Consider the following 14,916-nt stretch of genomic DNA (forward strand, 5'->3'; position numbering starts at 1 on the left):
ATGGGCTTGAATGGAACCACGTGACAATGTTTCCTTATACACAGACAGAAAATGAGACTTTCATGCCAGCTGAAAATAACGGTTCCTTATTACTACAATTTAGTTTTAAAGGGTAATTATGCTAAACTACACAGGGTCCTTTTACATTTTAGTAAATTTTTTAAATAAAAAAAAAGCTGCGCAGAGGCTTGTCTGTGGGAGAGAAAAGATGACAGGAACTCTCAGACCTATTAATAAACTCCACCCCCACTCCACCCGTCAGGGTGTGATGTGTTCCGCTGGAAAGCACCCTGCTAAAATCTCCACCAACTGTACTTTCCAACATCACTACCGTTCAAGCAAGAAGAAGAAAAAGCAATAAAAGTACTTTTCCAGACTGTTGGATCAAAGAAAGAAAACAGATTTAGCTGATCAGGTAAGAGTATGTTATTATGTCTGACCGCTAATAATAACAGTTAAAAACAAAGTTAAGCCGTGTTCCTGTCGACCCTCTAACTCTTCCTCTGTGAAAGTACAGAATTGCGTCTCCAGCTTAAAGTGATAGGCACCTCCAGGGAATATGACATTTGTTGTCCTTAAAACCATCTCAGTGTTCTGTATTCATTAAAGCAACTACAGTAGGACATGTTGAACAAACAATTTGAGAACAACCACCATTGTATATTCTGAATGTCTCAAACAATTCAAGTTGCAATTATATTTTATCCAGATAATAATTATATATATTTGAAATAATGGTTTGTGTAACTGCAAATGTGTAAATGATATGTTGACAATAGCAGTTGATCTCAATACATAACACAAAAACTTGAACAGCATATTTGACAGATATGCAAGATAATTATGTTCACTTTTACTTAAAAGAAGCAGAACTTGTGTTATGACGGCATATTTCATACTTTGAAGGGATATTTATAAAGCATAAACTGAAACTAGGCAAGCTACATCTGAATAGCCCCCACTGTATCTGTACAGTGCAAGTTAAAGGTATGCCATATTCATTTGACAGGAGACCCTTCAGTTTAAAAAAAGAACAACAAATTTTTATTCTATTGTTTTTATTTGGACAATACTTTACATCTGTAGGCAGGAATTTCTTTTTGTGATCAAAGCAAGGGTTATGGTTTCTAGCTGTAAGATGAAGAAAAGACAGTGGCACTTAAAATGGCTACTCACTGACATCTGTGAAGGGCTGTGGAAATGTTGCCCTCTCACTCTATAAAATGCTTAATTACGTCACCAGTTCAGATACCTGCTGCAGGAAACATATTGTGTGTGCCGCTCTGCTATCTCTTGTCCTCTTGTCCTCTTTTACCAGCCGAGGAAGAAGCATGAAACCTTCTTCACTGCTCACCATTCTTTAAATTGATTAATCATCGTCTCTTATTTTCTATTAACCAGACCTGGGTCAAATACAGTGCATCCGGAAAGTATTCACAGCGCTTCACTTTTCCCACATTTTGTTATGTTACAGCCTTATTCCAAAATGGAATAAATACATTTCTTTCCTCAGAATTCTGCACACAACACCCCATAATGACAACATGAAAGAAGTTTTTTAGAAATTTTTGCTAATTTATTAAAAATAAAAAACTAAGAAATCACATGTACATAAGTATTCACAGTCTTTGCCATGAAGCTCAAAATTGAGCTCAGGTGCATCCTGTTTCCACTGATCAACCTTGAGATGTTTCTACAGTTTAATTGGAGTCCACCTGTGGTAAATTCAGTTGATTGGACATGATTTGGAAAGGCACACACCTGTCTATATAAGGTCCCACAGTTGACAGTGCATGTCGGAGCACAAACCAAGCATGAAGTCAAAGGAATTGCCTGTAGACCTCCGAGACAGGATTGTCTCAAGGCACAAATCTGGGGAAGGGTGCAGAAAAATTTCTGCTGCTTTTAAGGTCCCAATGAGCACAGTGGCCTCCATCATCCGTAAATGGAAGAAGTTCGGAACCACCAGGACTCTTCCTAGAGCTGGCCGCCCGTCTAAACTGAGCAATCGGGGGAGAAGGGCCTTAGTCAGGGAGGTGACCAAGAACCCGATGGTCACTCTGTCAGAGCTCCAGCGTTCCTCTGTGGGGAGAGGAGAACCTTCCAGAAGGACAACCATCTCTGCAGCAATCCACCAGTCAGGCCTGTATGGTAGAGTGGCCAGACGGAAGCCACTCCTTAGTAAAAGGCACATGGCAGCCTGCCTGGATTTTGCCAAAAGGCACCTGAAGGACTCTCAGACTATGAGAAACAAAATTATCTGGTCTGATGAGACAAAGATTGAACTCTTTGGCATGAATGCCAGGCGTCATGTTTGGAGGAAACCAGGCACCGCTCATCACCTGGCCAACACCATCCCTACAGTGAAGCATGGTGGTGGCAGCATCATGCTGTGGGGATGTTTTTCAGCAGTACAGCAGTTTTCAGCAATGTACAGACATCCTGGATGAAAATCTGCTCCAGAGCACTCTTGACCTCAGACTGGGGCGACGGTTCATCTTTCAGCAGGACAACGACCCTGAGCACACAGCCAAGATATCAAAGGAGTGGCTTCAGGACAACTCTGTGAATGTCCTTGAGTGGCCCAGCCAGAGCCCAGACTTGAATCCGATTGAACATCTCTGGAGAGATCTGAAAATGGCTGTGCACCGATGCACCCCATCCAACCTGATGGAGCTTGAGAGGTGCTGAAAAGAGGAATGGGCGAAACTGCCCAAAGATAGGTGTGCCAAGCTTGTGGCATCATATTCAAAAAGACTTGAGGCTGTAATTGCTGCCAAAGGTGCATCAACAAAGTATTGAGCAAAGGCTGTGAATACTTATGTACATGTGATTTCTTAGTTTTTTTATTTTTAATACATTTGCAAAAAAATAAAATAAACTTCTTTCATGTTGTCATTATGGGGTGTTGTGTGTAGAATTTTGAGGAAAAAAATGAATTTATTCAATTATGGAATAAGGCTGTAACATAACGAAATGTGGGAAAAGTGAAGCGCTGTGAATACTTTCCGGATGCACTGTATGTGATTGCTTTGGATGCAAATACTTTTCTGCACTTAACGGAGCCTGTCTGGTGCATTATAACCTATGAAGAACTCTTGGAAAGTGCTTCTGATACTTTTCATTGGCTCAGTTGCACCAGGTAAGATAATGTATTTTACCCAGGTCTGGCATTAATACATTCTGGTTGCTTCTTAATTACTCTGCAGTTCAACATCATATATTTTCATGAAAGTCACCTGAATTCCAAGTCATACTTAGAATGGCTTTGAAAACCCCCCAAAAAAACAGGGCCACTCAATTTATGAGGTTTTGTTTGCAATGTTTTGAGATTGAAGTTACAGTGGGAGCAATAATTATTTGATCCCTTGCTGATTTTGTAGATTTGCCCACTTACAAAGAATGGAACTGTGTAGAATTTTAATCATAGGTACATTTTAACATTGAGAGACAGAATATCACAAAATAATCCATAATAACAACATCATATAAATTTTATAAATTTTATATCATATTTTCACATGAAATAAGTATTTGATCCATAGAACAATAGGACTTAATACTTGGTGGAGAAACCTTTGTTGGCAAGCACAGAGGTCAGACGTTTGTTGTAATTTTTCACCAGGTTTGCACAGATTTTGGGAGGGATTTTGGTCCACTGCTCTTTGCAGATCCTCTCCAAATCCTTAAGGTTCCGAGGCTGTCGCTTGGCAACTCGAAGCTACAGCTCCATCCACAGATTTTCGATGAGATTTAGGTCTGGAGATGCCACTCCAGGACCTTAATATGCTTCTTTTTGAGCCGTCTCATTGGCTCAGGCGGTAAGAGCGGCCGTCTCATTGGCTCAGGCGGTAAGAGCGGCCGTCTCATTGGCTCAGGCGGTAAGAGCAGTAAGAGCGGTTGTCTGGCAGTCAGAAGGTTGCCAGTTCAATCCCTGACGAGCTGGTTGGTGCCTTGCATGGCAGCCAATTGCTGTTTGTGTGTGAGTGTGTGTATGCATGGGTGAATGAGAAGCATCAGTTGTACAGCGCTTTTGATAAAGGTGCTATATAAATGCCATGGGTTGGGGGGGGCAGGGGGGTTGGTTGGGGGGGTCATGCCCCCCTGCCTACACCCCTACCCTGGGGCTTACACACACATTTGTCATTTTCTGCGGGCTTTTCTTTTTGGACAGGGGACGGTTTCAGAAACACTTCCCATGTTTTCCATGGATCTGCTTTTGTTGCTTTTGCTGGAAGTTTTAGAAATGGCAGGCTTTATTTACTGAAAAGAGTGAGTGAGCCATTGCATTTTACACTTACTAAATCAGGACTGTTCTGCAGAGGGAAGCGCCACAGGAAGAAGATGTCTCAGAGTTGTCTGAACTGTTTGAAGTACACAATGTGTGTTGTTAACCTCATATGCTGGGTGAGTAATCTCTTTAATTGTGCAATGTCTTTAATAATATACTTTTTATATATGTATACAGTCCTATAAAAGGAATCAATGAGGCAAAACCAAAATGATATTCAGCATTGTCAATGAGCAAAAGGCTAATCATTTGGTTTAACCCCTTAAGTATTGCCCTTTTTCTTGACACAAGCTTAAAAATTACATACCCATACCATACAAAATAAGGAACTGTTCTTGCTAAAGCAATGGCATCTTAAAATAGGTTACACAGATAGAACTGTGAGTTTTAACCCTTTCAAACGGCATATCCTGTTACCACAGGGATTGAAAATTGCACCCTGAAAAAAGGACTGAATGCTAAAAAAAGGGGTTAAGTGTTAGGCAGGAGGACAATGTTAATATCAATGGATGTCGTATGAATTTTATTCACACCCAATCAGTCCCAAAACACAAGCGAGCTTTTTAAATATGAAGTATTTATGCCTATTTTAAGTATTTTATATAAAACATTAATTATAAATTATCAGAATGAGTAATGACTTGTTTATATTTCGAATTATCACATGGAAATGATTTGATGTCTCTTGTTTCCTTGTTTTCAATGTAGCTGTGTGGAACTTCTATCCTGGGTTTTGGGATTTATTTGATGATGAACTCCTCGCTCTCATCACTGGTTCCCTCCCTGGCATCCTTGAATATAGCCAAATCCCTGGTCATCACTGGCACAATCGTCACCTGCATATCCTTTCTGGGATTCCTTGGTGCCCTCAAGGAGAATCGATGCCTGCTCATCTCTGTGGGTGACTCTTAATGCTGACTGCATGCCTGGCCTTTGCAGTGCTGTATTGTTTGTTGCAGTACTGCATCTTGATGAAAGTTCCTGCATGTTTGCTGGAGTGCTATATCTTGATGCAAGTTGTTGCATGTTAATGCTGACTGCATGCTTGGCCATTGAAGTGCGGTATCCTGATGCTGGTTTATTCCTGTTGCAGTGCTGCATCAATGCAAGTTGTTACATGTTTGTTGCAGTGCTGTATTGATGCAAGTTGTTGCATGTTTGTTGTAATGCTGTATTGTGATGCAGGTTTTTGCACATTTGATGCAGTGTGTCACAGACAGGCAGTCAGTGACGGGCTGGTGACAATGGCACAAATCAGTTCCACAGCCAGATTGGTGATACTCTGAGGGAGCCACACGCGGGCGGCTTGTTTATGCTGTGAACTGAGTAACATATGAGACTTGTGCGTACTTTCTGGAAGTACAAGTGAACGAATGAGTGAGCCAAACAAACAAATCTTTTGAACGAACGGAGCCAAAAGATCCGGTTCACCTAAATGAACGAATGTTCCCATCACTATAGCTCATTTCGACAGCCAGAAGTCTAAAGTTAGTTAATTCATACTGTATGGACTAATTTGGTATATTTCTTCCTGCTGAACATGTGTGAACAGCCAAATAAACAAATGAATGCTTACAAGGACATAAATATCGGCGTCGTAAAGAGTTTATTCGGTGCAATTATTTTTGGAAAATCAAAATAGCTATGTATGCTAGGTTACTTGGACCCTTGATGGTGCTGGACAACGTACAAATGTGTACCTATATTTCTGAATGTCGGTGAGTGAGATGGTCAGTAATATCAGTTATTTTTAAATGACAGGATGCTTTCACAGGACTGCTAACAACACTAAATCAAACTGAGAGTTTTAGTGTCCTGTATAGTCAATAAGCAACGATAATCATAAACCACGTTCCTGAGGAGAAAAACTACCATTGTGTTCTGTTCGGTACACGGTGAGTTTACGTTATGCTGATACAAATGACTTGCAGCACCCCTGCAAATTCTACCTTCCAGGTTGCTGCATGTTTGCTGCAGTACTGTATCTTGCTAAAGGTTGCTGCAGTACTGTATCTTGCTAAAGGTTGCTGCATGTTTGCTGCAGTACTGTATCTTGCTAAAGGTTGCTGCATGTTTGCTGCAGTACTGTATCTTGCTAAAGGTTGCTGCATGCTTGCTGCAGTACTGTATCTTGCTAAAGGTTGCTGCATGTTTGTTGCAGTGCTAGATCCTGATGCAGGTTTTTCCATGTTTGTTTATTGCAGTAGTTTATCCTGATGCAGGATGTCGTATGTTTGTTTATTGCAGTACTTTATCCTGCTGTTCATCCTGATGTTGGCAGAGCTGTCCGTTGCCTGTGTCCTGCTGATATATGAGCAACAGGTGAGAGAAAATTGATATTTGGAGAGGAAGAGGGGAGGATAAACTGCAAGAGCAAAATGGAGAATGTAGCAATGAAGATGAGAACAGATAAAGACTTATGGAATAAAGGAGAGAGGAGAGAGACTAACAGAATGAAGGAGAGAGAGACTGTAACAGAATGAAAGAGAGAGAGACTGTAACAGAATGAAAAAGAGAGACTAACAGAATGAAGGAGAGAGACTGTAACAGAATGAAGGAGAGAGACTGTAACAGAATGAAGAAGAGAGAGACTAACAGAATGAATGAGAGAGAGACTGTAACAGAATGAAAGAGAGAGAGACTGTAACAGAATGAAAAAGAGAGACTAACAGAATGAAGGAGAGAGACTGTAACAGAATGAAGGAGAGAGACTGTAACAGAATGAAGGAGAGAGAGACTAACAGAATAAAGGAGAGAGACTAACAGAATGAAGGAGAGGGACTGTAACAGAATGAAGGAGAGAGACTAACAGAATAAAGGAGAGAGAGACTGTTACAGAATAAAGCTTTGATTCAGCAGTGAATGCATTAAAAGAAAAAGCACAATGAGCATTTTTTGCAATTAAACGGCAGTTCCAAGGAATCGAAATTGCAATTAAAATTTAGTGTAAGATTTTTGATAGTGTTATCATTCCAATTGCGCTATACGGATGTGAGATATGGGGTCCACTCAGTAAACTCGACTACACTAAATGGGATAAGCAACCATCAGAGACCCTGCATGCTGAATTCTGTAGACATATATTAAAAATGAAATAAGGAAAACTCCAACAAATGCAAGCAGGGCAGAATTAAGCCGATTTCCACAACTTTTACCTGTTCAAAAAGATCCCTAAAATTTTGGTTACATCTTAATTCGAGTCCACATAATTCCCTTCATTTTGAGGCACTTAAAACCCAAAAGCTCAGCCCTAAAATCAGTCCCTTCTGTCAGCTGGTCCTGAAATTAACTAACCAATCAGCACACCAATTTCAGACCAGCACTGCTAACCAAACTCAAATTAGAGTAAACCAAATCATGAAACAAATCAAACACACCTATTTGGAATATTGGGACACTGAAACGAAATCTCAACAGAAATTAGAATGCTATCGAACCGTATACAGAGAATATGAATTGGCAGAGTATCTCTTCAGAGATACAAAGCAGAGTCAGATCCTGACCAAGTACAGGCTCAGAGACCACAGTCTAGCTATCGAAAAGGAAGACATAGAACATCATGGAAACCCAAGGAGGACAGAACATGTGGTCAGTGTTTGACAGGTGAGGTCCAGACAGAGATGCACTTTCTCCTTCATTGCGACAAATATAAAAACCTCAGACAAATTTATTTTGAAAAATTTTAATCTAAAATTCCAAACTTCTCCTAATTATCCCCCATAGAAAAAAATCCAAATAATATTGGGAGAGGGACAAACAGCAGCAATTGCTACAAAATATGTGACAGAGTTGCCATAGCCTGAGAGAAACAATCTGATCTAAATTTACAAGTTCCCATTTATATCTTATATGTAAATAACTGTAATATTCATTATTGTTCAACATTGTTGTTACATGGCTTGTATTCATATAGTTATATATTATGTTGTTATTATTATTATTATGTTATGACACACACACACACACACACACACACACACAAACACAGACCCCCCCCCCCCCCAACACGCACACACACACACACGCACACACTCACGCACACACACACACATAAACAGTTCTATTCTTACAATTGTACGTAATTGTTCATTTGTCTATTTTACATGTTTTAAAGTTATCATTGTTTAGTTATGTTTGTTATATGTTGCATGTTGTTCATATGCTTCATGACTTATGTACTATTGCGTATAATTTGTATATATTATTGCATAATTTTATTACTGAATATGCGTTGGCAATACAAATTACTATCCTGTCATGCCAATAAAGTACCATGAATTGAATTGAATTGAATTGAATTGAATTGAGAGAGAGGAGAGAGAGACTGTAACAGAATGGATAGAGGGTTTGTGGGTTAAATTTGCATATTGCTGAGATTTCTGATTTCTGAGCAGATCGACAAATTTTTTGCCCAAGAGCTAATGGGCAGTCTGGAGGAGTTGAAAACAAAGAACCAGACAAATAGAGATGACTGGGACACAATCCAGAACATGGTGAGTATTAAGCATCCACAGAATGTGTCATATTAAAGCATCATTTATTAACAAACCTGTATGCTGTATAAGTGTCAGGTTCTGTGTTTTTCTGTGTCTGTTCTTGTATAAGTCTTTAGCGTTTCCGTGTATTTGTACCCTCTGTGCTTACCATAGTCTGTTTTCAGTTTCATTCCCTCATTCACTTGTTCCAGCCGTTTCATTTTGTGGCCCCTCCTCCCCACTCCTTATGTGTACTTCCTTCCTGTCTCTTGTCATTCAGTTCACCTGTTTCTCATTGTGTGCTTGTTAGTAGTGTATTTAAACCTGTCCTTTTCAGTTTCTCGTTGCTAGTTTGTCTTTCTGTTATTCTGTTCCCTACCCTGACTCTAGCGTCCTCTTCCCCGTGCCTGTGTCCTGTTATTCTGTCTGGTTCTGCTCTATTTTTGGATTTTCTGGTTTTTGATTCTCTGCCTGATTGTGGACTTTTTTCCCAATTATGCTCTGCCTGTCCTACATTTGGTCTGCCTTGATTACTACCACTGCCTGTCCCTGGATTACATTTTGCATCTGCCCCTTGTTCATTAAAGCCTGCCTTTTTTCACCTTATCCCTGAGTCTGCATTTGGTTATCTCTGTCCAAATCCTGACAGAAAGTCCCTATGAGCTTTATATTAATAATACAGAGCCTATGCAATAAAAACCATCATCTTCACAGTTACACACAAAGACCCCAAGGAAATTCTATAATGTAAAGCCTATTTTACTAAGGTGGGGTTTTTTCATTTGTGACACTGCCCACTACAGGATGATTTAACATTTGTGATTTCATTTAATTGCATTCAGAAGTGGACCTGACAGATATTTTTAATCAACATTCTGTTTACAAATGTGGAAAATAAGCATACATCTTCATACTGAGGACTGCAATAGAAATATATGTATACTAGATCATTCATGCAGTACACCAGTTCTATATGTAAGACATAGCCTTCCTTTCTCTGGGTTTAAAACAAACTTTATTGTTGAAATAAAGTGCAAACAAGCCTGTTTTTATCAATCTATTTTATGTCCATTTCAGTTCCAATGCTGTGGGGTCCATAACATGTCTGACTGGAAGGACAATGTACCTGCTTCATGTTGCAATACCAACCCCTGCAAACCTCGACCACAGTACTGGTCAGAGGTACCGTATATTAAACTGTGACTACCTTACACCATGAGTACCATAAAACATTATTACCATACGCCTTTATTTTGATACACCATGATTGCCATATTTCATAAAAAGCATGCACTGGTAAATGAAAGTGTGTAAAAATGTTTACTTCTTGTTTTTCACATATCACTGTTACACCCATGTTTCGTTGTGTGACAATCAAAAAAGGGGATTTAAAAAGGGGTTTATTGTTCCAAGGAGAGATGGCCACATTAGTTAGTGTTGCTTGAAAAGGAATCTTGCACAGTGTGTTGCCTGCCTGGTGCTTGGGTTGCATATTTCCTGGATCGTGCGCACAAGCTCCTGGCCAGAGCAGGGAGGGATCCGGTGGTCATGGTCCACATAGGAACCAATGACATAGGTAAGGGCAGGTTTGAGGTTCTGCAGGGAAAATCTGTGGAATTATCCGAAAAGTCTTCTCCAGAATTCTACCTGTATCTGGAGGTGTAACACGTAGCTACAAACATGCAGGAGAGAGCTTCATGGAGCACTGAGACTCCTTTTGGGACAGGGGTGATCTGTACAACCATGATGGGCTTCACCTGAACCGGAGGGGAACTTTTGCACTAGGTCAGCGTATGCTTAGGTAAAAATGTCCTTTTTTTGGCACAGTATGTCAGTCAGCCTACAAGAGGGAAATCAATTCTAGATCTGGTGGTATGTAATGATTCTGACAGAATTTACAGTACAGAGGTAATGGAGCCACTTGTTACAAATGATCATTTCATAATTTTTTTGGCAAATTAAGAGGGCCTCCCCTAAGTCCAGGAATTTTAGGCGTGTCAACTTTAAGATGTGATCAAATTTACGTAATGTAGACTGGGTGCAAGCTCTGGATTGGAGTGGGGCAGGTTCAAAAGGGTTATACTTGATGTGCAGTATAAATTCATTCCAAAGGTGCAAAAAAAAGAAGTGTTTTCAGTCTCCACAGTGGATTAATAAAACTATATGAAATACTTTACATTAAACAAATAAACTGTATAAGATATGTAAGAACCACAATAGTGAGTCTACTGGGTTACTAAAATAATTAAAATAACCCAGAATAATTTACAATAAGTACAATGCAAGTCGCTGTGGATATGATCATCTAATGCATTTGGTACTTTCTCCTGATAAGAGAAAAGAGTGCGAACAACACTGTTTAAGGACAGGGAGTAGCATTGTAGTGGCAGGTTAACTATAATAACTAACTAAGAACCAAAGTACAAATTCAGCATTAAATATTATCTTTTAAAATATATTTTTATAAACACAATTTTCTGGAGAGATTAGACAGATCAGTGAGGTGGCACCCTTAGTGCCCCTATTGAGTGGCCACCACAGACTTGGGGGTAATAGCTGATCAAAGCCTTTTAGGTTGGAGTCAATGTGCTATAGCAGTAGAAAAAGGCCAACAGGATGCCAGGATACATAGCCAAGAGTATTGAGTATGAATCTTAGGACATTATATTCACCTTATAATACCCTTGTCGGACCACACCATGTGTATTGTGTGCAGTTCTAGGGGCCGTACTACAAGAAATATAAAGAGGCGCTGGAAAAGGTTCAAAGAGGGTGACCAGATAGATTCCATGGATAAACGTTATGAGAAAACAGTAAATCCTCAAATTGTGTCCGTGTATCTGCCCCAAATAAAGGCCTGTGCTTTGTGCAGCCTAAGTAAATAAAAGACCCCGGCCACAATTTGAGGATTTACGGTAATATGCTTAATTTCTTCAAGCTTGGTAAAAGAAAACTTGGGGGTGATTTGATTGAGGTTTTTTAATAAATGGATTAATAACGTGAACTACAGGCGATTCCTCGCGGTGAGCTTGGTTAGCAGAACGGAAATTATCAAAGAGTGGTCACTGTGTGGAATAGCTTGCCAGGACATGTAGTGGAGTCAGAAACACTGGGGGTTTGGACCAGACTAGATACTATTTAGCTTACCTAACTAGGCAGAAGGTACACTTAGGAGTAGGAAAAGGTGAGCATTGCTAGGCTGAATGCCCTGTTCTCCTGATGGTGTTATACTGTGTTATGTTACATGGGGACATATGCATTCTGCTCTATATGGATTAATTACACAGTTGATTGCTGTTGATTGCTTCAGAGTTGATTGCTGAATGTTGATGATACAATCCCTGATCTCCAAGGACTTCTGTAGAGTGATGCTCTGTTCTTCTCCCTCTCAGGGCTGTTATGAGAAGTTTAAGTACTGGTTCGAGGAGCACTTCCTGATTGCAGGAGCAGGGATGATTGGCCTTTGCATTATTGAGGTACTGTCCCTGTCTTATTAAGCATTTCTCTGCCAAACACACATTAACTCACAATGTGTAACCTCTGTGTAAATAATTAAGTAATTAAAAATAACATACAGTAAGGCTCGATTTGAGCAGTTTCTGTGCAGGTGTCTATAATACTGAATCTCTCTCTGTGGTTTTATGGACAGGTCCTGGGCATGTGCTTTTCTATGACCCTATTCTGCCACATCAGCCGGTCTGGGCTGGGTTACAAGTAGAAGAATTTTCTCTCTCTACCTCTTCTACAGGGACACTGAATACCTGTTTGGGCTTTCAGTGAAATGGCAGATCAACTGTAATCAAGCTCATTAGACAGTAACAGAAGTCTTGGATTGGTTATTATGTGGTCATAGAAGTGTTTTACCCTGGCTATTTCACTGTGACAAAACTGTTATATCCGGGTAATTACATTGTGATGGAATTGGAATATCCTGGTTATAACACTGGCGGAATTGTTAAATCCTGATTATTACTTTATGTCGTGTTATCATTGAAACAGCCATTTAATTTTGTATCTGCCTTTAATACATATAATAATAGTGATATAGGATATACATTACATTATCATGATGTAATATTGTCCTAATTAGCCATTGTTTGACAGACCGTACTTAATATCATATAAGGAAATGTTACTTAATTTTCTGAATTGATTCTTAATTGACAATGTGTGTTAACTTGTAGACAATCACGTGGTTAAAAATAACCTTTTATTTTGGATCCTTATTACTATTAGACCACTTTCTGAATTAAGTGCTTATTAGGAGTCTTTCTCTGTCTCTCTCCCAGCAGACAGACATTTGACCTTAATGTCTCTGCTTCTCCTGGAAGGGGGTAGCTAGCACATTCCGGTCTTAGCAAGGTCAACAAGGGGTATTCATGTCTTTTTGTTTTGCCCCCCCTTCTGGAAAAGTGTGTAGAAGACTCTTACTAAACTCAAGTTTAGCTATCGTTGTTTTCACTGGGATCTGTTTCATCAGACGATGCTCACCTGTGTTAAAAAGGGCATTTCCCTAACAGACCATTCAGAGGCTGAGTATTTAACTTTAATATGTTTGTACTGTAGTCACTTGCGCTGTAGTCACTGTAGATCCCGCTCATTGTCCTCATCCTATGTTTTATTGTTCTTGTTTATCTGGCATAGAAGCCTTTTTGTGCTAGATTCAAGATGTCAAATGACCATATCTCTGAAAACCCTAAACATTAATTAAACAAAGGACCACACTTAACAAAAATGACACTGAAATTGAAATATTTCACAATAATTAACGCAATTATTAACACATTTATAAAATAAACTAGATCTGCTGATGTTTTTTTGAGCATTACACTGCTGTGACTCTCATGTAATCGTCTTCATACTCCTGTGATTCCCATGTAATTAGCTTCATACTCCTGTGATACCCATGTAATTAGCTTCATACTCCTGTGATTCCCATGTAATTAGCTTCATACTCCTGTGATTCTTTTTGTTTTTCTTATTAATATTTCTCTGTATTTGGAATGTTTTTGGAATTAAAATATCGTATGGATTTGGTTCTCTGGACCATTGCCATGAAAGGATTACCAATTGTAACCTGATTTGTATCGTCTGTGAAGTTCTAAAATGCACAGAAGGTGAGGTCCCCTCATGCTTGTTTTGTCACCCCTCTGTCACGTCTCGTGTTCCATAGTTTGTTTCTGTGTTCCTGCCTGCTCCTTACCCGTTTTCTGAGTTCCTATTTCTGAGTCCTGTGTTCATCCAGTCCTGCTCTTACCCATCTCCTGCCTGCCTCACCCATCTCCTGCCATTCAGCCCTCCTGTTCTCCCCCCTGATTGATCACCCAGCTTCAACCTTTGCCCTGCCTACTCTTCATTACCATTAACTGATTGCTGATCTAGGCCAACTGTGTGCCGTGTACCGGGGCTTGTTGATACCTTATACTTAATTACTTCTTCAGCATGTTCAGACTTCAGTATCATTTGTGCACTTAGTTTATTTTTTGCCTTAACTGCAAGGTTAAATATGCAGGTATGGAGCGCTGCTCATCCCTGTAGTAGTGTTGCGTATCTCCGACAGCCTGGAGTTCTATACGGTAGATTTTTGTGCATATTTATCTCCCTTCCCTGTAGTTTTTCCGCATGGGCGGTCGAGCCTTGAAGCATTTGTGTAGCTGTGTGAATACTAATGTCATGATGTTTTGTGTATTCTGGCTTCGGTAGAGGCGTCTGCTTCAGGTGTTGAAGCAAGTGTAATATAATGCTGTTTAGTTAAAAATAAAAATATTATACAGTACTGTGCAAAAGTTTTAGGCTGGTGTGAAAGAATGCTGTAAAATAAAAATTCTTTCAAAAATAGAAATGCTAATAGTTTATTTTTTATCAATTAACAAAATGCATGAACAGAAGAAGTGAATGAACGAGAAAAATCCAAATCAAATGTATATTTGGTGTGACAAATGTATGAAGGTGTGCCTTCAAAACAGCATCTTCTAGGTATACTTGCACACAGTTTTTGAAGGACTTGGTAGGTAGGTTATTCCAAACTAGACAGTTCTTCGGTGGATTTAGGCAGCCTCCACAGAACTTGATGTTGATCAGGGCTCTGTGGGGGCCATACCATCACTTCCAGGACTCCTTGTTCTTCTTTACGCTGAAGATAGTTCTTAA

The 14,916-nt window shown here is 39.6% G+C and overlaps 1 protein-coding gene across 2 annotated transcripts; it reads left to right on the forward strand.

Annotated features, from left to right (window-relative positions):
- The first annotated feature begins 263 nt into the window (after nt 1-263).
- LOC133138533 (leukocyte surface antigen CD53-like) lies at nt 264-13,829 on the forward strand. 2 transcript variants are annotated; one of them, XM_061257375.1, is made up of 8 exons: nt 264-415; nt 4,323-4,407; nt 5,000-5,188; nt 6,539-6,613; nt 8,686-8,784; nt 9,844-9,948; nt 12,159-12,242; nt 12,416-13,829. In XM_061257375.1, the coding sequence occupies exons 2-8, from the start codon at nt 4,345-4,347 to the stop codon at nt 12,482-12,484; spliced, it is 684 nt and encodes a 227-aa protein (XP_061113359.1). In that variant the 5' UTR covers nt 264-415; nt 4,323-4,344; the 3' UTR covers nt 12,485-13,829. The 2 variants fall into 2 exon arrangements, with proteins under 2 accessions (XP_061113359.1, XP_061113358.1); XM_061257374.1 differs by lacking the exon at nt 264-415 and having other exon boundaries at nt 3,807-4,407.
- The last annotated feature ends 1,087 nt before the right edge of the window (nt 13,830-14,916 follow it).

This window comes from Conger conger, chromosome 10, assembly GCF_963514075.1.
Source record: "Conger conger chromosome 10, fConCon1.1, whole genome shotgun sequence".
NCBI lineage: Eukaryota > Metazoa > Chordata > Actinopteri > Anguilliformes > Congridae > Conger > Conger conger.

Coding starts and splice junctions, on each gene's coding strand:
- LOC133138533 (XM_061257374.1), top strand. CDS start 4,054: ATGCCATGGGTTGGGGGGGGCAGGGGGGTTGGTTGGGGGGGTCATGCC. Junction 5,189..6,538: donor ATCGATGCCTGCTCATCTCT/GTGGGTGACTCT, acceptor TGTTTATTGCAG/TACTTTATCCTGCTGTTCAT. Junction 8,785..9,843: donor GGGACACAATCCAGAACATG/GTGAGTATTAAG, acceptor TGTCCATTTCAG/TTCCAATGCTGTGGGGTCCA.